At 51.9% G+C, this 26,363-nt stretch overlaps 1 protein-coding gene across 1 annotated transcript in view; it reads right to left on the reverse strand.

Moving 5' to 3' along the window:
* Cmip (c-Maf inducing protein) overlaps positions 1 to 26,363 on the reverse strand; it is a 192,050-nt gene that overhangs the window by 59,923 nt on the left and 105,764 nt on the right. The window contains exons 2-3 of the mRNA XM_021640039.2: positions 16,228 to 16,353; positions 9,304 to 9,354 (exon numbers count right to left, since the gene is read on the reverse strand). Coding sequence (XP_021495714.1) covers positions 9,304 to 9,354; positions 16,228 to 16,353 — 177 coding nt within the window. The remainder of the gene's footprint in view (positions 1 to 9,303; positions 9,355 to 16,227; positions 16,354 to 26,363) is intronic.

Below are 26,363 nucleotides of genomic sequence, written 5' to 3' on the forward strand. Positions count from 1 at the left end.
CCCTCGTTCACCTGTGGCCTGATCTCCCTGTTCCAGGCTCCACAGGGCCAGACAGTGGCCTTCCCACTGGACAAATGCCTGAGAGAAACAGCTGCAAGAAGGAAGTTCTTGTTTGGCTCACAGCTTCAAAGGTTGCAGTCCAGAGCTGTTCGACTCCATTGTTTCTGGGCTTGAGGTATGACAGGGTGACCGAAGAGGTGTTCTGTATAACTGAGGAGGCCTCTTAACTTACAGCAGCCAAGACGCAGAGAGGACAGAGCAAAGGGCTCGAGGTAAAATACATACTTCAGATGCACACTTCTAGGGACTTACTTCCACCAGCAAGGTCCAAACTTCTCAAGTGTCCACTGTAGTGGGAGTTTGGCTTCCTTAAAAACTCAGTCATATTACATAAACATGCTTTCGTTTTAATGCCAGGTATGAGATATGGGGCTGCTTTAGTTTGTCAACAGCTGTTAACTATGGTTGTCTCATGCTCTGGCAGAGCATGATCTTTGCCAGCTGCAGACAGTTTAATTCTGAGGACTCTGAGAGGGTATAAATACCAGAGCCGGGAGAGGAAAGGGGCAGCTCCAAGAAAGAAGGAGGCTGCTGCTCCCCCACCCTGCCCCGCCCGCTGCTCCTGGTTGCTGTTGATGCAGTTTGATGAGAAGAAGTTGGAGATATCCTGAAACAATGACTGGACTTGCCCTGAGGAACCCAACTGCCCTACCCAGCAGGAAACATACTCTGCCCCTTTCCCCTCTAACCTTCTTTCTATCCTACCTAGTGTTGGGGGGTTGGAGGGAATTAGGATGAATAAGGGCTGGAAGGAAGAGGCATAAGGAACACAAATAAAATAGATTAAAAAACACTCACTACAGTTCATCAGTTATCAATAATGTTATCAAATCCTGTATAGGTCTGTCAAAGTATTGACCCACTCAGGATGCCAGAGTCCTCAGGAACCAGTCACTTCCGAAAAGCTCACCATCTGGCAACCAACTCCTCCATGTGTGAGCCCTTGTGTAATACTTCGGATTCAAACCTTAGCACCGTGGTATAAAAATACTAAGTAGAAAGTTCCAGAATTGCATTGTCCATGACTTTACCATTTAGCATTGTTTCGAGCAGTGTAATGAAGGCTAGTAAGAGCACAGTCTCTCTTCCGGTCACATGTGCCGCATGTATCCACATCGTATACATCACTAGCCCGTCAGTAGTGTCTCCCTAACCAATCAGCTGCTGTGGTACAGGTTTTACACCTAACTTGTCCTCCCTTGACTTAATAATCCCAGCACTTGGGAGGCAGAGGCAGGTGGATCTCTGTGAGTTTGAAGACAGCCTGGTCTGTAATGAGTTCCAGAACAGCCATGAATACAGAGGAACCCTGTCTCAAAAAAAAAAAAAAAAAAAAAAAAAAAAACTACTACTACTACTACTAATAATAATAATAATAACAATAGTCCCTGAGTACACAGGCTGAGTGTCAGGCAAAGGACAGCCTGAGGGCATCAAACAAAGACATATGGATGAATTCGGGTGATGGGTGGTTTGGAACTTGTCAAAACACAAGCAAAGCCTCACAGACACAGAGCTCAGAACCAGCTGGGCTTTGGGTGCCCTGTGGAAGGGCTGAAGCAAGGGATAAGGCCAATCTCTCCCTGAATCTAGAGACACCCTGCCATATATAAAAGCCAGAGGAATGAGGACCCAAATGGCGAGGTGAGGAGAATAATGTCCGTGTGGTGTTCTAAAAGGAAAGCAGCCTGGGCAGCCGGCGAGGCCAGCAGCAGGGACAGCCAGTGGAGATGCAGACTCGAGAAAGGCTTGCTTTTCATTCTTAGGCTTTTCTGAGATTGACTGATTGATTGCTTTGTTTTTTTGAGACAGGGCTTCTCTGCACAGCCCTGGCTGTCCTGAACTTGCTTTGTAGACCACAGAGATCTGCCTGCCTCTGCCTCCCGAGTGCTGGGATTAAAGGAGTCCATCACCAACGCCCAACCTGCCGTGATTTTAAAGGACTGCCACAGAGCTGTGTACGGCTCCGTTTGTCTTTTTAATTTTTTTATTTGAGAATTTTATACGTGAGTACTGTATTTACATTAACCCCCTTGCCAACTCCTCTCATGCCCTTACGCCTTCTCAAAACCATCACTTTAGTTACTAATGTTACACACACATATGTAACCTATTATAAGTATAAACTTTATATACATATACTATAACCTATTGAGTCCACTGAGTATTGATTCTATAGAGATGTGTTTAGGGTGACCACTGGGGATTGGATGATCCATCAGGGAAACTGATTCTCCTTCTTTCAGCAGCCACCGATGGCCTGTAGTCCTTCACCTAAGGGTGGGATCTCGTAAGATTTCCTCCGTCCACACTGGCACAGCAGCTGGTTATCATTAGTCAGGTCTTGTTTTAGACAGGCACATTGTTGAAATTTTGTCACTGTCGCGTCCCTGTCCTGTAGGTACATACTACCTAACAGGTTGTCCTAGTCCTCTGGCTCTTACAGTCTTTCTGTCCCCTCTACCAGAATTTTCTCTGAGTCTAGTGAGGATGACAGTCAACTAACTCCACAAAGGACCTGTGTGCCTTTGATAAATAGGATTATAGTTCCTTTTCACTTTTAAGCCAAAAAAGTGTGAACAGGTTCGCAGCCAGTGGGAATTGTTGTGAAGTTCTTTGTCCTTTTCAAGATTTAAAAACCAACAAACAGCAGACGTGCTTTTCAGTACCCCTGCCCCAGGGCTCTCATTCCCCCCTCAGAAGCCATGGACATACACAACCATTCTGGGAAAAGAGTGGTCAGTCTTTGCTCAAGGTGACCGCAACTGTGCTCCACAGCCCGATGACTTCACTCCCACGCACCCACAACGGGAACGTGGGCAGAGACAGAGTGTTCCCGATGGTCTTGCCTGACCAGGCCTCACTGGACGTGTCCCACCACAAGAGCATTCAACAAGCTGAGACACACTCAAAGCACAACAAACGCCACGCAGCACCAACAGAACACAGCGTCACTGGGCAAGCAACGCATCTAAGTCTCGCAAACCTAATTTTCAGCCTACGAGCCCAAGGCACAGATGAGTCCATTCGAAACACTAAGTTCAAGTAGGCCAAACTAATAGATGTTACTGTGCGTGTGGCCACACCTCAGGTCCCCTGGGGAGAATTCCCTGGGGCTGCCTCATCTGCTCTATATGTTTCTCTGTAGAAAAACTGTGAAAAAGAAGAGCCTATAACAAGCCAAGTCTGAAGTCTGTGTCCATCATAGTATCTTAGCTACTCTGGAGGCTGGAGCGGGAGGATGGCAAATTTTAGCCACTTGCCAAGATCCTGTCTCCAGAACAAACACAGGATTAGGGGAAGGAGCTTGGTGATTTGAGTACTTACCTAGCACAGAATCCCCAGCACTGGGGAAAGGAGGAGGAAAGGCAGGCAGGAAGAAAGGCGAGAATGTACTAAGTGGGAAAGCGGAGAGACCGGAGCTTCAGGGCGGGGGTCCTGTCCCTCGTCCCCACACCTTCCATGTCTACAACTTTGCCAAATTTTGGAGGAAGAAGCTGGAAGGAGGGGACGAAGCTAACTCAGAGGCCACCTAGGTTTGCATCCTTGCCCCACCTGTGTCCAGCAGAGGGTCACGCAACCAATCCCTGTGCTCCTTAGGCTCATCCTTTGAGATGGGCCTCACCAAAACTCGGGGCTCCATGACATCCCCCACTGAGGCAGGCTCTCAACATCAGAAGGTGGCCAGTAATTGTTTTCTTTCCTCCACCATAAAGGAAGCCTGGGAACACGGCTCTCCTCCCCAAGGCCGCCCAGCCTCTGCCATTTGTTAGTTTCAATCCCGGGAGTCTCCTTGTTGTTAGTTACAGGGACCCCAGCGAGGGGCCCTGCACTGAGGGTGAAGGCACTGGAGACAGGTAGCCTGGGCCGCAAAGGCCTCCACTCGAGTCCCCAGAGCCAGTCACCTTTGTTCTCTGTGCTGCCACAGGCCCTTCCCGAGGTGCTGAGGTAGGCGGCCTCTTGCACAGTGAGGACAGCTCGACTTTTACAATGCTCCGGCAGTCCCTCTGATCATTCTGGGGCTGCATGCCAAGAGCCAACCTGGATGGGCAGGGCAGGCGTGTGGCTGGGTTATAAAAGGGAAGGGCCAGGCCAGGGCCAGGCACTGAGTACAAGGGAGTGGTCTATGTGCGTAGGTGTGGGCGCCAGGTATGACTGTGGCTATACTGGTGGGCAGCCAAGGACAGGTGACCAGCTTGCCTTCACCCTTAACCCACAACACATCTGTGGGGCCTGGAGGAAATGCAAAGCGCTCTCCCATTCTAGACATGCAGGATCGAGGACTTGGATCAGGGTCTGTGAAAGCTAACTGTCTGTGTCCTCTCCCTCTAGCTGCGGGCGCAGCGGGCCCCAAGCAACTACAATTTCCCCCAGGAAATTCTTGCTGAGAGAAAGAAAAGGCTGGGGTCAGGGATGCCAGTCAGAAAAAGGAACCTGGATCCCTCAAAGAGAATACAATGTAGTACAATAATAATAATACAATGTAATAATACAATGTAACAATTCATCCCCTGAAGCAATGATGGCTCAGTGGATGGAGCCACCCCTCACCTAGGGCTGCTTAGTTGTGCGTCTCTATAACCTAAACCTCATGTCATTGTCTTGAATATAGACTCTGGAAGATGGGGTGAAGGTGGGGTTACTGGCACTCTTAGCCCTCCCCTCCTGTTTTTCACTACTTGGTGTCTGTATAATGGGCATACAGAGAGCGGTGGCCCCGCCTGTATTATTGTCATCAGGGCCCAGCATCTGAGCCTAAAAACTCCAGTAACAATCTATAGGGTATATATGTCAGGGGGTGGGGTGGGGTGGGGTGCAGAGCCAGGGTGATGGCAGCACTGAAGCATCCTGTACTGAGTCCCAGGCCTCTCGTGCCGGGAGCACTCTGACTTGGCCTTCAGCAAGGGGTACAAGATGGAGTGTCAACTCAGGGCCTTCAGTCACGCTGACCTGGTCCTCCTGCAATCCTGGCACAGGCCAGGCCTCCTCCCTGTGTGGAGCGTAGGATGAAACTGATAGTATGAGCGGCAAAGAGCCCACTTAGAGAGCCTGACAGTGGTTTCCCTGAGCAGGGGCTCTGAACACGTCATGGGTCAGGCATTGCTACATGGCAACTGCCCAGGATACTTCTAAGAAGGCATTTGTCCTTGGCAATGTCTTCATTCTCTGGCAATGTCTTTATTCTCTTGGGCTCTGGCCCCTCTTCTATAAGACAAGAGTGACAAAGGCTTCAGAAAAACTATCCTGAGGTTCAACAAATGTGTGTGACACACGGACCTAAGGTCCTCAGGAGCCTGGGAGAGACTCTGGCCAAACCTGGCAGGGACTCCTCGTGAGGATTCACTGTTACTGGTCTGCAAGAATGCATGGCTGAGGCCAGAAGAGGGTAGGTGGCGGGACACTGGCTCCTCCAGGACCCACTCCACTTCCCTCACAAACTATAGGCTCCATGATCTTCACACAAGACCCAGTAGGTGAGATGCTACTGCCACCCCAGAGAGGGTGACAGAGGCGTCAAGTCACTCTCCACTGCCAACACATGAACACAATGGCTGCCTTTATACACTATAGTACTTTCTCTTTGTCATCCTCCTCCCAAGTACAGAAAAGGGACAGAGGTCTGAACTGGAGTGTTTGTAAGGTCACAACTTCCAGGGACCTGGAAAAGCCTGCTGGAGAGAACTAGGCAGCTGTGGCCAGATGTATGCAAATGCACTTATGGCCAGCCAGCCTCCTGTCATATACCCAGCCTGTCCCCTGTCCTGTTGTGTTTTAACTGACCTACTTTCCCTGGAGAATGCATTCACTGTGGGTTTTATTACTTCTGTGTAGCCTCCAAACCACACCAGGAAGCAAAAGGCTGAGCTGCAGAGTCCCAGCTGCTTAGGACAGGGCATTGTACCTAGCCAGGGGCTCACCACCAGCCTTAGCTACTCCCCAAGATGTCCAGGCAGGCTTGCCCCTCACAAATGTGTACATTGGAGCCTCTCGTCTCCAGAGCCCAGAGAGAAGAACGGGCCAGTTTCTCACAGCTCTGTAAGCACGTGCTTACAGCCTGGAACACAGTGTCACACAACCTAGGCTGTCCCCACACATGGCCTAGTGCACACAGTGGGCCCGTCCCTTCACAGTAACATATATCTAGATGGGTCATTCTCTTCTTGGCCTTCAGCATGCATTATGCCTTCCCCCTTATGGTCTTGTGAAACACAGCAGGCCCGTCACCTCATAGGGTTTGTACAAAAGGTCTATCTCCTTACAGCCTTTACAAATGGAGGGACCTGTCTTCTCTCAGCTTTGTACACACAGTAGGATCTATCCTCTCAGATACGTCTCTTCACTGTCTTTCACATACAGTCACAGAATGGCCCTGAACAAGTGACAGGCTTTTCCCTCATGCACACATAGGCTTTCTCTGCAGACCCTGGCCTCTGAGGGCCTGGGCAGGAGCAGAGAGGAGCATCTGAGTCAGAGCTGAGGCCTCATTAACTCTATGACTGTTTATGTTGCACACCCCAGGGAACTGGCCTCAAGGGCCTGCTGCCTAAACCAAACAGACAGCCTCCCTAGGGAGCGCTTGGGACTGCAGGCTGGGCTCCCAGGGATTTGGGTAGAGCAGAGCAACTCTTTCCCATCCCGTTCCAGGCACAGGAGGTGCTGGTCTTCCAGCTCGTCATAGGACCCCGGACATCCCTGGACTCCCCTGACCAAGACTGCCATGGGCGAGAGCAGAGCTCTTTCTAGGGAAAGAGAAGGGGGGAGGGAGAAAGGACTCAGGAGGCACGGTCTCACTTTGCCAGCCTCATGTTTCCTCAGAGCAACTGCTGGCTCAAGAAAATCTATCTACTCAGGCAGAGAAAACAGTGATCAGGGAACCCCTCAGCCAAGAGGGCCATGATGGCAGCAGGGAGCACATAAAGAAACCCCAGAAAAAACTCCCTGACTTTAAAATACGACAAGAATCTTACAAGGAGGCTTCAGCCACACATCCTGCTATGTTCCTTGGGACAGCCTGAAGTAGACTCCGCCACATCCTTTGGCAGAGGAGGGTCACATGCTGTGGTTACAGCTAAGTCTTTTTAGGACCCAATTTTGCCCTCCTGAGGAAAGACACCACGGTGGGCAAGTCCAGGCAAGGTAAACCGGGAGACACAGTATCCGAGAGGCGTGCGTCACACTATACAAAGAGCATGCTCTAGATGTACTTCCTGTTGCAGGCCACATGCAGAAAATTCACAAATTCAAACCGTGTTTGTGGGATTTGCTAAACGTCCTAAATTCAGTCTATTGTTGGTAGTTTTTGTTTTGTTTCTGTTAAAAATGGAAAAAAGAAACAAGTAAAAAAAACCCAAACAAAGGCAGAGGCAGAGGCAGAGGCAGGGATCTCTGAATTTGAGGCCAGCCTGGTCCACAGAGGTAGTTCCAGGATGGCCAGTGCAACACAGTGAGACCCACCTTAAAAAAACAAAACAAAACCAGCCTTCCCCACCCCCGCAAAAGAGTGGCTGTCACAGGAGAAGCAGAGAGAAGGTCATATCCAAAATGGCCTGATGGGCCCAAATCTCTAGCAGTTTGACTATGAGGAGGCAGGATGGACCCACGGATCTTGACTGATGTTGGGCAAACCAAGCCATTTGGCCTCTCTGAACTCTAGTTCTCATGCTAGCTAAATGACAGCAAAGTAGAAGTATCTAAGCCAGGCCTGTCACATTACAGACGTTAGTGACTGCATTCAGTTAAATGAACAAGCTCCCAGATCTGGACCAGAACAAGAAAAAGCGAGGAATCGAATCCAGGTCTTCCAGCTAGAGCTTGCTAGCTGGAAGCGTTCCCCCAAACATCTTAGCATTCTTTGCAGTTTTGCCAGGATGGACGACAGCCGGTTTTCGCTCTCACCAAACTTGAATCTCCCAAGAGCCGTAACTGAATCAAGTCGCTACAACGAAAGACCACTGCCACCTGGTGGCTGCATACCCAAATCATAGGGGGCCAACTGCCCCAGGCGGACTACACCAACATCTCACACAAGCTTATATGGTGAGAATGCAGGTCACCACCTACATCCTGGAGGAAGGGACAGCACCTGACAAAGCCATCACCATCCTCTGACACCTCTGGCTCAGTTCTCCCAGGTTCTTTTCAAGAGTTTTCACCGATGGAATCTAGTGATGGTAAAGACGTCAGACGCCATCCGAATCGCCATCCGATACCCAGGTCCTCAGAAACCCAAGGATCCCCTCCCTAGCTCTACATTCCCTTTGTTAGCCCCACATGTAATCCCAGACTACTACTCTGAAACCATCTTTCGACCAAAGTCTCTTGGTGTTTCATTTCCTTGTACGCCTCAAACTGGTCCTCCTGCCTCAGTCTTGGTTACCTCTTGAAACCTTCGTAAGTACAGCCTTGCAGGTGTGCCTGGAGTACAGCTGAAGGAAACGTTTGCCTCAAAAGGTGAGTCAGGACCCCTAAACCCTTCTCCGCCCTCATAGCCAGAGGCTGACATACTGACTGAGCCTCACCTTTCCCAGACTAGGCCAGAAACAGACAGGAATGAACTTCACACAGGAAATGCACAGCAGAGGTCTTGCCCAGTTGCCAGTACACAGTAGGAGCTCCATAAATGCAGTCTCACTCTGATGACTTGTGTTTACGTCGCTCAGACTTGGCACCAGGAACATAAAGGAAAGAATGAGCAGCCTTGTGACCAGACTCCACCACCTGGACCACTGAACACAACAGAACTGGGTCCCAGGAGGCAGGGGACCCTCTTTAGGAGAGCTGGCCTAGACCTAAGAAATGACAGCAGAAGTCTGCTCTCTCCAAGTACTTGAAATGTCCACAAGGAGTGAGAACAGGGGTGAAGACGGAGAGCCAGCCAATCAAAAGGAAGCAAAGCCAGTGAACACCACCAAGGTTTTCAACCTTTGTTCAAGGAACCTTCTGGAACCCAGAGTAAAGCCTCTCTAACCCCAGCTTTGCCTTCCTTCTGATGAAAGCAGGTCTAGGATCCTCCCAGAAGCAAGGCACCAGCTGGATGGCTCCAAACGGAGCAGTCACCTAACCAGGGTCTTCTATCACAAGGCACAGCCCTTGAGGAGAGGGCAGAAGCTTCCAGCAAAAGAAGTGACCCCTCACTGAGCCATCCAAGAGGCAGAGCTCCCCACCTCCAGGCCCATGTACTGCCCAGCTCTCAGCCATCAATTGCTAAACCCGCTGCAAACCAGCAGCAAGGTCCTGACTTACCTTCCACTGCAGAGAATGGAACCACTGATCTCGCAGGTAGCTGTTGGCAGCCTGTAACAACAAGAACAGGAGAATGGAAGGCCATCATTTTCTGGAATGTCTCAGACCATCTTACTGGCCATCACACAAGTCACTAACCAGTGTCTTCTGCCCTGGGGCCCTGGCTTGCCCCCTAAAAAATTATGCATTGACCCTCAAGAGCAAAATCAGAACAGAAGACAAGGCTGCTGGTATGGGATACTTTTGCTGGGTACAAGAGTCCCCGCCCTGCTGGCTGGCGCACCTTCCCTATGGTTAGGGAATGACCTTGGATGGATGGTGGGAATTAGCCAAAGGTGATAGAGCTGAGTGGACTCACCAGTCCTCTGTCCTTCCAGGACTGCCCAGGAACCTGGCTTGTCACACCCGGGATTCTCTCAACATTCCCCACAATGGGCTTCCAACCCCTTGTCTATATCTTCCAGAGCTCAGTCTTAGAAAGACCCAGGCTCAAGTCCTGGCCTTGATCACAGGCTAGCTGTGAGCCAGCCACCCAATGATACAGACCTTCAGAGGCCTGTGAGGAGAAGCATCCCCCTGACAATCTGTGGCTCACGAGCACCGTAGCTCTGGTCAGCCCTGACCCAGTATCTGGTCTCATGACCATGAGCTTTCGGCTGTGTGACAGTGGGATGGTGCAAATGTTCAACAAAGGCTCTCTGGAGTCAGACAGCTCCAGCCACAGATGTGTTGGTGTCTCTGGTGTAAATAACTTCTACAGTTAGCTCTGTCAAGGAGACTCACAGCTTTCATGAGCAAGTGTAAACCAGGATGGGCCGGCTCCAGCACAGCCCTGGTCCACAGTCTTGTGGTGGGGAGGAATGATGCAAAAGGGAGCCTCCAAAAAAAATGCATACACCAGTCACCTGTAGTGTTAAATGTCCTTGTGACAGGGAGATCACCAGTGGGATCACAGAGTCCATGTAAGAGGGAGGTAGGCCAGTCGGACTGAAGCACAGAGATGGTCAAGGCCATGGACTCCATGGAACACCCAAAAACCGGGAAAGGAAACAGACTCTCTCCTGGGCCTCAGGAGCATAGCCTTGGCCACACCCTCCCAGCAGGCAACTTCAGAAGATCCAACTGATGTTGGGATGAGAGAGTCAAGCACAGCCTATGCCACCTTCCTGATATGGACCTGGGGCCTAGATGTCTCTGTGTTGTCCACAGGCTTGTTTCTAGCTCCCTTCCCTCCGACACAAAGCACAAGCACACACAGCCAGGTGTCTTGGCCAGTGAGCGTGAGCTGATGTGACAAGAAAGAGACCTTTCACTTGTGGGCAGAAGCTTTGCTTTTAAGAGACTTATCCCTGTCCCCAATCACACAGCAGCAGCAGCAGCAGCAGCAGCAGCAGCAGCAGCAGCATCTCATATGATGTGTGCTCCAGCAGCCTCAGGAACAAGCAGTGTGAACTGGTAGGAATCCTTTGCTCTTTTGAGCCACGAAGGACTGGAGCTGCTTCCTCAGTGAAGCGGATCTCAGCTTGCCTCATCCATCTGCCTGACTCTGACATGGCCTAACACTGTACTGGGAACTTTCCATCTTCACCTGCTCCCTTCAGTGCCTGCTCAACTCTTAGCCACCCTGATCACACCCAGAATGCCACTTCTCCAGGATGGCTGTCTTGAGGCTGGCTTCCCCGTTTGTGCTCATCTGACATCATTCTGTCCTGTATAGCTGTCCTCCTTCCTGCAGCTATGGCTCTGTGAGCTTATAAACTAACTATGTGTGATGTAAGCACCACCTTGTGTGTGAAACCCAGCGCAATGGAAGACTGGCTGGTGTGTTGAGAGAGAGCAGGTTGGGTGGAAACATGCATTCATGTGTACAGGGCAAGGAGGCTTGGATGGGTGCAGGGGAGAGTAAGTGGGAACGGAGAGATGGACGGATGGGCAGGTAGACGGTTACATGAGCATGTGGGTGGGTGGATGGATAGATAAATACGTAGATACATGAGCAAATGGATAGAGCTAAGTGGGCAGACAGATGACTACATGGATGGGCAGGTAAATGGGTAAAAGGATGCATGGAGGGGTAAGTGGTTAGAGGATTAGGTGCCTATGTGGATGGAAGGATTGATAGGTGTACAGAGTGGCAAGTGGGTGAATGGGTGGTGTGCCTGCGGATGGATGGATGGATAGATGTGTGAGTGAGTAGGTGTGTGTGTAGACTGATAGATGAGGGAGGTGGGAGACCGATGGGGAAGTGGGTAGATGGGTGGATGGGTAGGCGTGTGTGTGTAGATGGATGGATGGGGTAGGTATGTCGACAGACTATAAGTGGACAGGTTCACGCCCAGATGAATGGATGTGCAGGCAGGAAAGAAAGGAGGGAGGTAGATCTTAGGACTGATTCACAGTAGGAACATTCACGTACACATTACACGGAACTTCAAGAAACCCTTCAGCTCTGATACCCTCTTCGTCGCCATGCTTTTGCTGAGTCTCCAAAAACAGGCATGGTGGTATATCCCTGAACCTGGTGTACTAGGCTTGGACTGTGTGGTTCTATGCTAACCAAGGAGACAAGGACTGTGGTCCAGTTACAGTGGAAGAAACAAGGCCCAGAAGCTTCTTGCCACTGCTGAGAGCACTGGGCTAGCACAGTAGTCTTGGATCACGCCTCGGGCCCATCTCCCTCTGAGCCTATCTCCCTCCAAGTCTGATCGGCCCGATACCTGCTAGTGAGCACGCAAGCAGTGTACCTGGCTCCTGTGGATGTGCCCTGTGGCTCTGAGAGCTGCTTGGCACCGGTCAGCCAGCATGGAAAGCAGGGTGAGCCAAGCAGGGGTAGACAAAGGTGAGAATTCCCTCAGCCGGGGATGCCAGGTGACATTCTGGAATCCCAGTACAGGCCTCCTCAGGCAGCTCCTGGCAGACGACAAGTAGGCCTGGCTGTGCCGCGGTTGGAAGGAGAGTCTACCTGTGAAGCTCCCTTGCAGCCAGGGTGGCACCCGACGAGAGATGAGCCAGGACAACCCAGATCCCAGGGAACACTAGGCGCAGTGAGTGCCTTGAGGGTGACTTGGAGGAGAATCCCCTGGAACCCCAGAGGGCGTCCACAGCCTACCTTGCCCCCGTGGCCCCAGGCTGGCTTCTGGTGGCTCTCTGCCTGTGCCTGGTGATAACCTTCCCACAGGGCTGGCTCCAGGCAAGCCTGCCCAACTTCCTCAGCAGAGGCTGCCAAGTTCTAGCTCATTGTTGCATTGTCCGAGAGGTGAGAAAAACAGTCTGAAGCCTACAGGGACTATTCCTAAGTTCAGCTTCCTGCCCAATGTCCAGGAAAAACAGCAAAGAACAGCCGGGAATGCTCTCTCTCTCTCTCTCTGTCTCTCTCTCTCTCTCTCTCTTTCTCCCTCCGTCACTCTCACTTCCAGTAAAAAGGGGACCCATCCTGTCCCTATCCCTGCCAGTTACTTGTGGGGTGGGGGTAAACAGTTGCACATCTCCCACGGGGCTTCTGAGACCGGTAATAAGGAGTGGGGGTGCGAGGTCAGGAAAGAGTGCCTACTTTTTCTCATTATTCAAGCCACCTTGGGCTCTGTCTGCTCTTTCTTAAGGGTGGCCAGTCCACCTCAAGGATATCAGCACCGCATGGTTCCTTAGTGCTTAGCGTTTCTCCAGTAGCCACCAGCAAGGTGCCCCGAATAGGACATACACGGTGTAGGTGCTCACAAGCTGGCCTCCTCACAATGGAGCTGACGAGAGGGTGGGAAGGCAGAAACGTGATTAGCAGGCCTCGGCTGTTGCTGAAGCCTCTAACATGTGCTTAGGGAGCTCACGTGGCAATCACAGAGTGCCCAGGAGCACTCACTGGACCCCATGCTGGGCACTGACAGCTCGTCCATTGCACCTACAGGGGGATTACACTATGGTACTTAAAAGCAGGCGTGGGAAGGGTCATTCAACCTTCCTGGAATCCCCTCCCCTAACCCCCTCAGCCCAGGTCAGGTCCCAGGGGCTGGACTTCCAGGAAGACAGACTACCAATCTAAGATAGAGTGAGAACTGGGAGGATACTGGGATCGGAGGAGGAATCCAGGAGGGTGATGAAGAGAAGAGATGCTCTGAGGCTGGGGAGACATTAGAGAAGAAAGAAACAGCAAAAGCTGGAGAGGGAGAAAAGGAGAGAATGAAATGGAAGAGAAGTGTGGTGATGGAGAGATGGAAAGCCAGAAAGACAGACACAAAAGCAGAGGGGGATGATGAGAGGTGGGAAACAGAGGGCTAGGCAACACAGATAGAGCAGAACCCTGGTACTCGGTAGGCTCAGCACCGAAAAAGCGCAGTTTCCAATCGATAGCATCAATTAAACCCAAGCTCACGTCACCACAGGGGCTGGTGGCTGCAGTGCCCATGCTCTGCTCACAGGGCTTCTGTCATTCTGCAACAGGCTCTTGGCGCTTCCACCAGGCCACGACCCCTGAGCTGTGACCCTTCATCCTACCTGGCTGCTTCCCAGGTCCCTTCCCACCCTGGGGCAAGGAAGATCTGTCCCCAGTCACTGAGGCTGTTCTTGGTGACACCTGGGCTCTGGGGTCTAACACAGTATGTCATTCAAGAATTAAGACAAATGCATGGCCCTGACATCTGTCACACACAGCATAAGGACCGGAATGCCCAGCAGAGGCCCTAACCAGCAGCTCTGGCATTACCCTGGGGAACAGAGAAGCCATGCGCAATTATGGAGTCTAGGGAGGAGGCAGGGACAGGCTGCCAACCTTGACCTGATGAGGTGCAAGGAGGAGAAAGAACCAAGGGGTGGGCAGGGGCAGGGCTGCACCCACCTAGCTTTCTGAAGGGAGACTGCTCTGCTTCCCTGAGCTGGGCTCCGGATCGCAGCCGTGGCTGCTGCAGCCTCCTCTCCTCTCGCTTCTTCTCTTCCCTTCTCCTCTCCTCCTCTGCTGCTCCTGCCTCTGCCTCAGCAGCCACCGAGCAGGGGCGGCAAGCGTGGAGGACGCTGGGGCAGCCTGGCTTGTCAGCCCGCAGGGGGAGCTCTGACGCGTCACTCGGCCCACTGCAGACTGAGAGAGTCATCACCACCACCAGCCAGGGCCCTGGCCAGGTTAAAGGGACATGCCCAGAGCTGGCCAGCACGCCTTGCTCTTCTGATGCTCTAGCCTTCCTTGGGGGGGATAAAGCTGACCTCTCTAGCTCCAGAAACAAAAGGCCCTCATGCTAGTGAGTGGGGACCACGATCAACAGAGAAGGCAGAGCTCCCTGGCTATTCCTCACACATGCAACCTTCTGCCCCTCAGCCCCTGATGTGTTGTCTAGTGTCTCCTCTGTCCCTTAAGAGCCTTCTGTTGCTCCCTAATGCCCCAGTATGTATAGTCTGAGGCTGACAAGACCACATCATCTAGACACAGTCATTGGCATCAACCCCCCCTCCCAGCTGCAGCAGAGATCCACCTCCCCACGCTCATACTAGGTATGGCCCCCTCTAGGGCACCCGCCTACTCATCCCCCTGCACCCCACACCAATGTATCCCCAGGGCCCAGCTGCCGAGACTGAGTGAATCACCCTCCCCTCCCCCTCCACCCCAGTCCTCCGGGACATGTCTGTGTCTGATTTGCAGCTTCAGTAATCGTGTGTTTATGGCTTGGTCTCCCTGGAGGCTGAGAGCGAGGAGGAGGAGGTTGTAGGGCCCAGGGAGGAGCAGGCTCGACACGGCATAATTCAGCAGTAAAGACATTCCAGAAGGCTGTCCTGCTGCTGCCCTTCAGGGTCCTCCGTGTCTTCGCCACTGTTGCTCATAGGGTCAACCAGCACCCCCCCCAAGGGCCTGGTACTGCCCAGCCTTGCATAGACCCAGTACTGTAGTCATCAGCTGGTCAAGAGGAGCAGAAGGGAGGCAGTGAGGACAAGGGAGGCATGGCAGAGGCAGAGGATAAGTATGGAAGGTGGGTTACAAAGGGCAGAGTGTGGTGGCCGAGTTCGAAGACGGGCTCTGGCACACATAGCTTTTGTGTGTCCTCTGAGAGAAGAGAGTGAGGACAGGGATGTGTTATACAGTGTCCCTTGCGCTGTTGTGGCATCTGGCTCCTAGCTGCTACTTCCCCTTTCCAGGGTGCCTCCTTCTCCCGCCTCCAGGTGGTACCAGAAGGGCCTTGAGCTGCTACAGTCCAAAGTGAGCAGGGAGCCAGAGTGGAGCATAGTCTCAAGAGACCGGCAGGGTCAACCCGAATCTTCCATGAAATTCAAAAGGGAGGGAAAGGGGCTCTTACTTTTTAAAGAATTAGAAATTCTAAGTGGCCATCCTTGTTTCCTACCACACACTGATAATGTACGAAACCAATACAGGGAGGGGCAAAGACTATGAATTAATGACATCACCCATCATCTGGCCCTGGATCCAGCTTTTCTTTGCAGGCCTCTACTGGATATCTCAGCAATTTAAATAGCATGATCAATTCCTGTTCAACCATCTGTCTGAATGATGTTTGTGTCGTTTCTAACCGATGTCCTCACAGACACAACAGAGCCTATATTTCCATTGTTCTCAAAAACAAAACTAAAACTAAACTAAACCAAAAAGATACACGACACATCCTCAAATAAGTCCAGCAAAGAGAAGATTCATAACAAGGTACTCCTCACAACTTCTGAGGCCCGACAACTGGCCCGTGGGCCTCAGTTTCCCCATTTGCAGAACAGAGGCTAGAGAATTCATTTTTCAGGCTCAGGAGAACTAGCCAGGTCCTAGATAGTGAGCAGCATGTAACAGGTGCTTAATCCATGCCCGGCCCTTCCTCCTGCCCTTCTAAGAAGAGCCTTTTGTATCGTCATGATGTTCCAATTTGATGAAGGCTGATATCTACAGAGGGAGCAGGTGAGGGAGAGGGATGCAGAGAAGAACTGCTTTCTCATGTTTACTCATCGTACCTGCAGCAGGACGGTCCCTCCGGGGATCGTGAGCTGTAAACAGTACTTCGGGGCGTTCTCCCAGGACAGCGGCTGAACGTCTTCAATGGCGCTGTAGGAGACTGAGTTTTCCATGTACCCAGACGGCTGTAGCAAAGAGAGAGAAAGAGAGAAACATGCCCGGGTTATGAGAGCTGATGAGCAGACGGCGAGAGCACAGAAATACATCCACCTGGGAACCAAAGGGGGACCAGAGTTCTCAGCTGGCAGAACCCCACTGTGGGGAGGGGCTGTGGGGAAAAGCCATTCCACACCTAGGGTGTGAAATGAGGAGCAGGCACGGGAACCCCTAGGGCAAAGGTGAAGGATCATCCCCTGATGATCACAGTGCCCAGCACGGCACAGAAGGAGAATCTCAGCATCCCTCCCCAGTGAAGCATCCTCCAAAGGCTCCAAAAGGGCCCATGTCCATGGGGGTCACTCCCTACAGCAGTCTACTGACAGGATCTCTGACCCATCCTGCTTCCTCACCCACAAAGCCCACAGTGCATATGCTGTCTCTCTTCAGCCCCTGGTCCACCCCATGGCTCAGTAGTATGTGTTGGGAGAAGGCAAGAGAAGCCTAAAGCCATCCACACTGCTCTCTAAGAGAGCTCCACTGTCTCAGAGAAGCATCAGGAGAACACAGGTACCATCAGGGCCTGCTAGGGTCTTCAACACCCCAGCCACTTCCCACAGACCCACTGGTATGCACACACTGCTCCAGGAACTCCATGAGTGAACTTTCACGGTGACTTTAGAAAGGAGGTGCCAGGGCCATCCCTGGAGCACATAGGTCTTATGAGCTTCCCACAGCTAAGACTGAATGAACATAACTACCACGCTAGCTATACTGGAACAGGACGGTCTCATTTCAAGTCCATGGCCCAGTGAACATTTTACCACAGACACTTAGGTCTCTGATCATGTCTTCCTTACCAACTGACACATAAGGGGAGGTGGAAAGAGCTGATGGCTAAACTGCCTCAGCTTCCCTAGTGTGGGTGGCCATCAGCCTCAAGAAAAGTGAATGACCAACTCAGGATCAACAGAAATCCACTGAGCTTCTAGTATACTCTGGAGCCACGCTGGAATCCAGTGGGGTGGACAGACAGCAAAGAAAACATCCCGAAGAGTAAGCTGGGGGTGAGGGGAGCAAGCACTGAATGGGGGGGACTCAAAATGTTGCATGGTGACAGGGACAGAGGACAGGGGCCCCTGTCTAACAGGGGCCACAGGGCTAACACAGAGGCCTGGGGGCAGGAACAGCGAGAGGGCTGATGGAAGAGGGGCAGACACGGCTTAGGTAGCAGGTAGAAGAGCTTACAGGTCCACCTGGGGTGTAGAGACCACGTCCCCCACCGGGGGAAGATGCTACAGTAAAGTCTAGCCATCAAGGACAGAGCCAGGAGGACAGCGGTGAGAGGAGGCAGCCGGTCCCAAGCTCTTCACACCAGTGCACTGCTCTTCCGCAGGGCCTGCGGGCCACAGTACATCTCGGCACTTTACAGAATAAGTACCCTTCCTGCATTGCACGCCCATTCCGTCTTCCTTGGCGCTTGCCAGTGACACAGCCCGGTGTGTGAATGACACAGTTCAGCCTTGCCCCTGGCTGGGTGGGTGCTTACTTTCAAGTATCTCCTGTGTTTACTGATGACAGTCCATCTCGCAGCTGTCTGCTATGAACAACAGGGACGGGAGTCTTTGCCATCCTGTTCAGCAAGCCTAATTCTCAGGATGACTGTCATTTTAACAGACGTGGCCAGCCCACAACAGACCTGGGCAGACCTGGTCCTCTTTATTAAGTAAAAAAAAAAAAAAAAATCCTCGTTTCGAGAGCAATGGCAGTAATTAAGCCCTTTCTCTTTCAAAAGGCTAGTTGGCCCCAAGCTCTCAGTACCCACCAAAGCGGAGGAGAAGGGTTGCAATGCTGAGCAACAAAGATGCAAAGTCAAAAATACCCGTCCTAAACCACCACAGGAGACCCACCATTGTGACAGAGAGCACAGCAGGATCACGAAGGAACCAGACCACCTAGGCTCAAAGCAGCACAAAGCCCACAAGTTTTGGTCTCCAAAAGCCTCCCAGGAGACCTCTGGCCATGCTGTGGCCCCAGCTCCTTCAGAAGGACACAGCCAGTGCCCACCTGCACAGGCCACCTCCATTCTACGACTTGGCCAGGCTGTCCAACAAAAGCAGCTTGGAGCTGAAGCTATGAGCAAGGCTTTCTGGGAAAAGGCTGGGCATAAATAAGTACGCATTGTTTTTAAAAACCGGATCGATAGCTTGCTTTTCCACCGACTGACTCAGCACTTAGCCCCGAGCAGTCTTCAGAGCCATTAAAGACCTATGTTCTCACTGTGTGTCACTAAGACTGTTACTGCACCTCTCTGAACCTGGCTCCTCTGGGGGTAATTTAATACATAGAATTTCAGAGAATATTCCAGGGGACCTAAGTTGCTGAGGGCTTACTTAGCTCAGCATCAGGATCATACTAAAGAGATTGACAGAATACTTTATCTCTGACATCCTCTTCCCCAAACCCCAAAATCCAGGTGAAGAGTTCCTCAAGACTCCTGCCCAAGCAGGACATGGTAAGGCTCACCTGTCATTCCAGCATTCGAAAGATGTAGGCAGGAGGACTCAGAATGTGAGGCCAGCCTGGGCTATCTGGCAAGTCTGTGTGTCAAAAACAAGTGGGGATCCAGCACTCGCTGAAGACAAGGAATAACTAAGCAAGCATCCCAGCAGAAGAGAGTTCAAGAAGATGGGACGAATGAGCCTACTATGGAATATGGGGACACAAAGGGCCACTGGGTGAAAACTAAGATGACTGAACAGGGTCTGGACTGCAACAGCAATGCAGAAGTATTGGGACCCCAAGTCGGGGCCACACTTCCACACTAGTGTAGAACCCTAAGGATGGGTAGAGTGGTGCGGCACAAGGGATACCATTTTCATCTTCTGTCTTTTCCTCTACATCCAAAGGATTCTCTATGGTCACTGTCTCTCAAGCTACGCTGACGACAGCCTCTGCCCAGGGCGCCCTCACTGGGACAGGAAAATTTGAGGCTTGAAATGCGAACAGGACGTGCGGGAGCAGGTGTGTCACACACTGAGGCGGCGCTACCCACAGCCATGGTGACACAGTAGCCAGAGTCAACGGCAGGCCAGAGGTGAATCAGAAAGGAGGGCAACCGAATCTCCCGCCACCAAAGGAAACTGGGAAACGCAGCTCTCGGGGACAACTGAGAGATGACGCATTTTCTAGAGTCAAGCCCACAGGTCGATGGTGCAGAGTACCTTGGAATCCACAAAACCCCAGATGGGCGGTTATCGCATCCTCGGTCTGGACTGAGCCAGACGGGAAGCTTCAGGCTGCAGGGGTGGGCAGGGCTGAGGGAAGGCAGGGCATACTTGCTGGGGTGACTGGAAACAGGCTCCCCCCAAACGGCTGCTCCTCCTGGTGGCACCATCATCCATCAGCGTTCCAGGATCTGCACACTAATGGGTGGATGTCACTACATGTGAATGACAACTCACACTTGACTAACAAATGAAGCGTGGGAAGGTGAGGGACAGAATCTAAGCATGTGGATAAAATTAAATCGAGATCACTTGGGAACCAAGCCTGGGGCTTCAGGCCCATAAAGCCTGGAGGCCGAGGCAAGAAGATTACAAACTCAAAACCTGCCAGAACCACAGGGTGACTTCAAGGCTAGTGTAGGCAGATGAGATGGCCACAAAATAAAACGTAAGAGGGCCAGCGATGTAGCATGTTCAAAGTCCTGGGTCCAATTCCCCATCTCTCTCTCTCTCTCTCTCTCTCTCTCTCTCTCTCTCTCTCTCACACACACACACACACACACACACACGCTCATTAATACTCCAATACATCTCTTTCATTTTAATTTTCCCCGTGTGTGCGGAATTCTGCATCTGTGTATGTGTGGCCTGTACATGTGCCACGTGCAGGTAGGTATATAGAGGGCAGAGGACATCAGGTGCCCTACAATACAATTATCACTTTCTGCTTACCCCCCTGAGACGAAGCAGGGGGTGGTCCTCACTAAACCTGAAGCTGGCCTGCTTTTGTCTAGACTGTCTCTTCTGAGACACTGGAGTCCCAGACATGTGCCGCCATGCCTGGCTTACATGTGAATGTTGGGGATTCAAACTCAGATCCTTATGATTGTGAAACAAGGGCTCTTACCCACTAAGCCATCTCTCCTGCCTATTTTTTTTTTCCTTTTTTCAAGGCAGTATTTCACTCTGAACTCAACTCTGTGGACCAGCCTGGCCTCAGACTCACAGCGATCCACCTGCCTCTGCCTCCTGTGTGCTGGGATTAAAGGCCTGCCCCACCTCTGCCTGGCTTCTCCTGATTATTCTTAAACATAGCATCCATTACTCTTTACTGATCTTTGTATAAACATGTGTGCACGTGTGTGCGCACACACACAAGGTGTATATGTGGCAATCAACTTGTAGAATTCAGTTCTCTCCTTCCACCCAGGGCTCAAACTCAGCTCATCAAGCTTGCCACCTTTACCCGCTGAGTCCTAAACAATTATTATTATTATTATTATTTTCTGAGACTCAAATCAAAGAATTTGCTTGTGCTGTGGCTATGCACAGGGTTTCTCTCTGCTCCCGCCCTTTCTGCCGTTGACAGAACTGCCGTTCTGCTTTGCATGAGCGATAAACTCCGAAGTGAACATCCTTGTGAAGCCTGTTTTTCTAGCCTATATTTAGGATTATTTCTTTAGGCCGGATTCCCAGAAATGGAATTACTGGGACAAAGGGTGACGGCGTGTTTCCCGCTGTTGCCAAATTACTCTCATTAGAGAGATATTAAGGAGTCCTGGGAGCCCTGGCCGGGGATGAGGGACCCACTGCTTCGACGGCTCGCTCGGGTGGATTGCTTCTCTCGGCCACACTCTAACCAGGTGGGTTTGGCACTAGCATTTCTGTGCTGAGCACCACGCTGGGTCAGCATGTGCTAGGTGCTGAGGGCACAGACATCCACCACCCAAGGTCCTGACTCTTGGGAGGGCAGCCTTCTGGGACACTGGGAGTTGCGCATTAGGGACACCGCCTTCTCATGGGAGGTGGGGGGGACAAGGCTCTGAGCTGTGGCAGTGTTCTTCTTCTACGGGACAAATATGGGAGTGTGAGAGGGCCCGTGCTTTCCAGAAAATGCCCTCTGGGGTTCTGGGATGAGTCTGGCTCAAAAGCCTCCAAGGCCTGACCGAAGAAAGAGCAGGTGGCGGGAGGGGCCTCACCAGGGTTCCCTCCTCAAACCCCCAAGGCCCTCAGAGCTAATGTTTACATTTTCTGCTTTCTCAGACTTCTCATCCAGTGGGGTGCTCAGGAATGGGGTGACCATCTGACAGCCTTCGCCAGCCTGTCTTTCAGAGATCAGCTCTGCCACCCTAGCCTACTGCTGGTTTCCATGGTGATGAAGTAAGCATGACTCATGAGCCTTCAGCCCCCAGGACGAGATTCCAGGCTGACTCAAGACACCATTCCCAGTGGGGTGGGGGCTCCCGCACCCCAAAAGGTAAGGTGTATCTGGAAAGTCCCTCTATCAGCCGCTCCAGACTGGAGCCGCCACTACATGCTGGAGCAGCCTCGTCATGGCCGGGGTTGTAAGCAGAGGGCTGGTTGTCATTCCGGCAGCAGCTGAGTGGGCCACAGTGGGGACGAGTGGAAGTTGAGTCATCACTGAGTGGGGGCGGGGGCTGTCAGACTGAAGATTGGGGTCCCCTGGCACCATCATTGTAGCATGGCGGAAGGAAGCTTTGCTCTGGTCCCCAGGAGCAGAGCACATGGCACATGGCACAATAGGTAGCCCCTTCCAGCACAGGTGGGTAGGTAACACTTATCGATAAGGTCAAGGGCAGTATTGCACCTGGGTATTCAATGGTGGCTCTGCCAAGGGGCCACCAATGAAAATGAGAGGAGTCACATGGCATGACTCAACTAACCAAGAGCCCTGAGATAGAGGAGACACCCATGATGCCAAGAAGCCAGCACCTTATAGGGAACCCCCACCCCCGGCCACCCCCATCACATTCTGCCTGTGTGGATCTACCCAGAGCAGAAGCTCGGCCTCATCCCCGTTTGTGGTTGAATAGTGACCCAGTGCACAGACCACCTACATGCTCTACCCACTGATGGCCACTTAGACCTCCTATCGCTCCATTACCATGAAAAGCTTCTGTCCCATTGTCTTTCTGATAGGGTGACAGGAAGATACGCACCTCACAAACACAGTATCCACCCATCCTGTCCCACTCTATCAAGCCTGATGCCCTCAGTCCCACCCCCTCACACACAAGCCCCACTGTCACTAAGTACAGTCCCCCACGTGACCACTCCATCCCTGCCTCTGCCCCCAGCTGAGTGCTTGACTTCACTGAGCCACACTGCAATGGGATGGCAAGGGAACTGTCGTCACACCTCACGGTGTGAGAGGGAGGCGATGACAGGTCACAGGCTTCCTGCTTTTTCCCACCATGATCCCATCTTGCAACCACCAACATAGGGACCTGGACAATCCCTTCAGTCATGGGTAGTTGCTTGCCAACACCAAGCATGCACCGTGCAAAATGGGGCTAAGGCCAGCAGGTTCAGGGGTCTGGTCTCCTGCTGCGGCACAGCTGTGGAGTCCCTGTACACCTACAGCTGGGCTCTAGTCCCTTAAAAAAAACTCCTGCAGCTGGGCCCGAAGGGCAGGGCCATCCCAGGGTTCCATGGGGACAGTGAGGAGGCATACAGGGGGCTCATTAATCAAGAAACCAGCCCCGGCAGCTGCCCCCTTTTATGGCCAATTGCCTCGAGAAGTCTGGTAACTGAGCCAAGGCTGGCTACTTCCACATCCAGACCCTTCCAAGCCCCAACTTCTCTGTGGGCAGGGGAAGGATGGGAATCTGATCCCCGGGCCTGGCACTTGGCATCTGTCCCACCATGTGCCTTTGCCACTGAAACACTTGATAAGAGACACAAAGACGTCCCCAAATTGGCATTGTTCTACCTAGAGCCCTCGGACATGCTGAAGAACCATAACAACCAGGCAGGTGGGGTGTGAACTGCCTACAGGCACCACTGATCCAAGGAACCCTGGAGAGAGGCCCCACTGAGACCTCTTCTTCAGAAAAAGGAATGAAGGAAGATTTGGGGTCCAGGGCATACATTAATCACAAAATTTCCTGACAATAAAGTGAGCTATCAACTGTGCGGTAACATGGAACCCTTTTGTGGAACCTGGGGGCAACCTTGACCTTGAACCCTTTCTCCATAGCAGGTCTGATAGGACCTGTGCAATTTTACACACTAGCAATAGAGCCTCTGAGGAGAAAGTCACAGGTCACTGGGAGTGTGCCCTTGTCCTCCTGCCCCCTGCTTCCTGGCCACCATGAAGTGAGCAGATTTGTTTCTATGGATGCCCCTGCATGGTTCCACCTAATCGCAGGCCCAAAGCAACATGGCTCTGCAACCCTGAACTGAAGTCTCCTGTAAGCTGATTGTCCCACAAAGGAACCCTGACAAGGGCTTCTGTGGATGCGTGGATGAAGCGCTCTCTGTGGCGTCCACCAGCACTGTGTCCCGCTGAGAGGTGCTCAGCCCCTCTACCCTGTCCAGCAATGCCCCTTCTAAGAGGTCTAAGCACAGCCCTTGGCCATGACCCTACATTCGATGGAAACATCACCAAGTTCTGCAGAAATTTCCCAGAGGACCAGTTCAGGGGAAAGTTCCCCAGGCCTGTTCTTACATTAAGTCATATGGCTTGGCCTCCAGGAGATGTGGGGTTTTCTCCCAGGGCTATCCTCATCCACTTGAGGAAACAAGGCTGCTGGGATGACACAGACGTGAGTCCTATGAATCCAGGGGCTAGTCTACATCAAAACTGGCCCAATGTGATTGTAGCCTGTTTTCCAGGCCCTGTGTCACAGAAGGGGTGGGGGTTGGGAGGTGGAATAGTACCTTCCAGCAAGAAGGAGGTGCAGCACCCCTTCACGTCCTTAGCATCAGCTCCTGCCTCCAGGTTCTTCCTTTGAGTACCTGCCCTGACTGCCTTCATTGACTGAGTATGACCTGAGAGCATTGTAAGCTGAAATAAACCCTTTCCTCCTCAAGTTGCTTCTAGGTTGTGGTGTTTTATCACAGCAGAGAGCTAACTAGTAAGCCTAATGCATGCCCAGCCACAGGCAGGTGGACCTTTGAGTTCAAGGCCAGCCTGGTCTACAGAGTGAGTTCCGAGACAGCCAGGGCCATAAGGAGAAACCCTGTCTTGAAAAAAACAAAACAACAACAAAATCAACAAGAAAAGAGAAAGTTTTAATTAGCCCAGGCTAGTCTTGAACTTGCTATATAAACAAGGAAGACTTTGAACAGCTTCTGTTCCTTCTTCCTCTACCTCTGGATCATTGAGGTTACGAGGATGTAAAGATTGTGAAAAGAAGCTTTTGACCTCAGAGGGGAGCTTACTACCCATGTCCACCCCAAAGTATCTTAAGATTTAATCTCTATTAGGGGAGAAGCGGGTTGAGAAAGGAGAGAGATCCAGAAGTATGGCTGTGGGCTTTTCCTGGCTGAAATAAAAGAAACAGGGCTAAGGATATGGTTCAGTCGGTAGAGTGAAAAACTAGCACGCACGGAGCCCTGGGTTCCATGCTCAGAACCACGAAAACCATACAGGGTATAGTGTGCATGGCTGTAATGCATGGAGGTCTCAGCAGGTAGAGGCAAGAGAATCAGAAGCTCAAGGTCAGTCTAGGCTAAGAAACAGAACAATATGGGCGCTTCCTTTTCTGCCACCTGGACAGCAGCCCCAGGGGCTGTCAGCTCTCACAACCCACCAGCGCCACCAGCCCCTTCTCACATCCCATGGGCCTTCCTCTGTCTGACCCTGGTGACCTCTGTCTCACAGGACCTTCGCTCAACAAAGCTGGGTTCTCCGGAAGCTGAGGCCAGCAGGGCAGACTCTTAGACAAATAAACTCAATGTTTCTCTACGGTTCTTGGCAAAGCCGAGCTGGACTCAGGAGCCCATGTGTGCTTCATGCATGGGAAGTCCCTGGCGAGTCCTTCCTCGAGCTGCAGGCTTCTAGCCAGCCAGGGCTTCCAGGATAGGTGACAACGGGTGCAGAGGGAACTGAGCCCGTGTACACACTGTGAGGTGCGCCTGCAGACCCTGGGATCCTCTCCAAGAAAACTCATGGCAGGACACATAGAAACATGCTCGGGTGTGTCAAGAAGCCAGGTGGGCTGGAGAAAGTTCTACAGTGTGGACACATGCTGCGTAGATCTTCAGCACTCTTGACAGCTTTCGCTGACCCCTGATCTCTTCCGGTGTTGTCACTGGGGGAAATGGGGATAAGAACCGTGTCCACATTGAGGGGCCACTACAACCTAGAAGGACCCATCACAGCTTGAAAGGGAAAGGACTTTGACGGCGGCTATTCAGGCGACCCAGGGTCAGCCACTGACAGGGGATGTCTGAGTGACCCATGTGTGCCCCTGTGACCAAGTCGCCTCCCCCATCTACCTGTACAAGCGTTCTACCTGTAGAAACCCAGCCTAGCACACTACTCATAACAGGCAGAGGATATGCCAAAAGTACTCAGTGGTTGAATGGCCATAAGAAGGCACCAATTAAAACCACAGCAGTGTATACGTCCCCTGTGCCAAGTCACATGGCTTCCTTTTCATACACAAAACTCCTCTACCCACTTCCGGTCATCCAGGAACAAGACCAGGAAACAGGTTATCATTCAGTCTAATGGAAGACATCAAAATAGACAAAAAATGAGCCAGTCACACGGGTACTACCATCACGTGACCCGCTGCACATTTTGAGAATGATTAATAATAACTCATGGATCCCAACAGACCAAAGCGAACACAGAGAATTCTGGGTCACCGGGGACTCGGATCCAGCTGTCTCTCCCGTGTTGTCCACCTCCTAGCTTCCTTTATCTGCCCTTACGAGACCACCCTCCTGGAAATAGAACTCTGAAGATCACAGAAGACAGCAGGTGTGGGGAGTCCAGACCCAGCAGGCCCTGCGTACAGCTGCCAGCCCCTTCTTGAACGACAGAGGGAGAGGACCAA

This window comes from Meriones unguiculatus, chromosome 10 (genome assembly GCF_030254825.1).
Source record: "Meriones unguiculatus strain TT.TT164.6M chromosome 10, Bangor_MerUng_6.1, whole genome shotgun sequence".
Lineage (NCBI taxonomy): Eukaryota > Metazoa > Chordata > Mammalia > Rodentia > Muridae > Meriones > Meriones unguiculatus.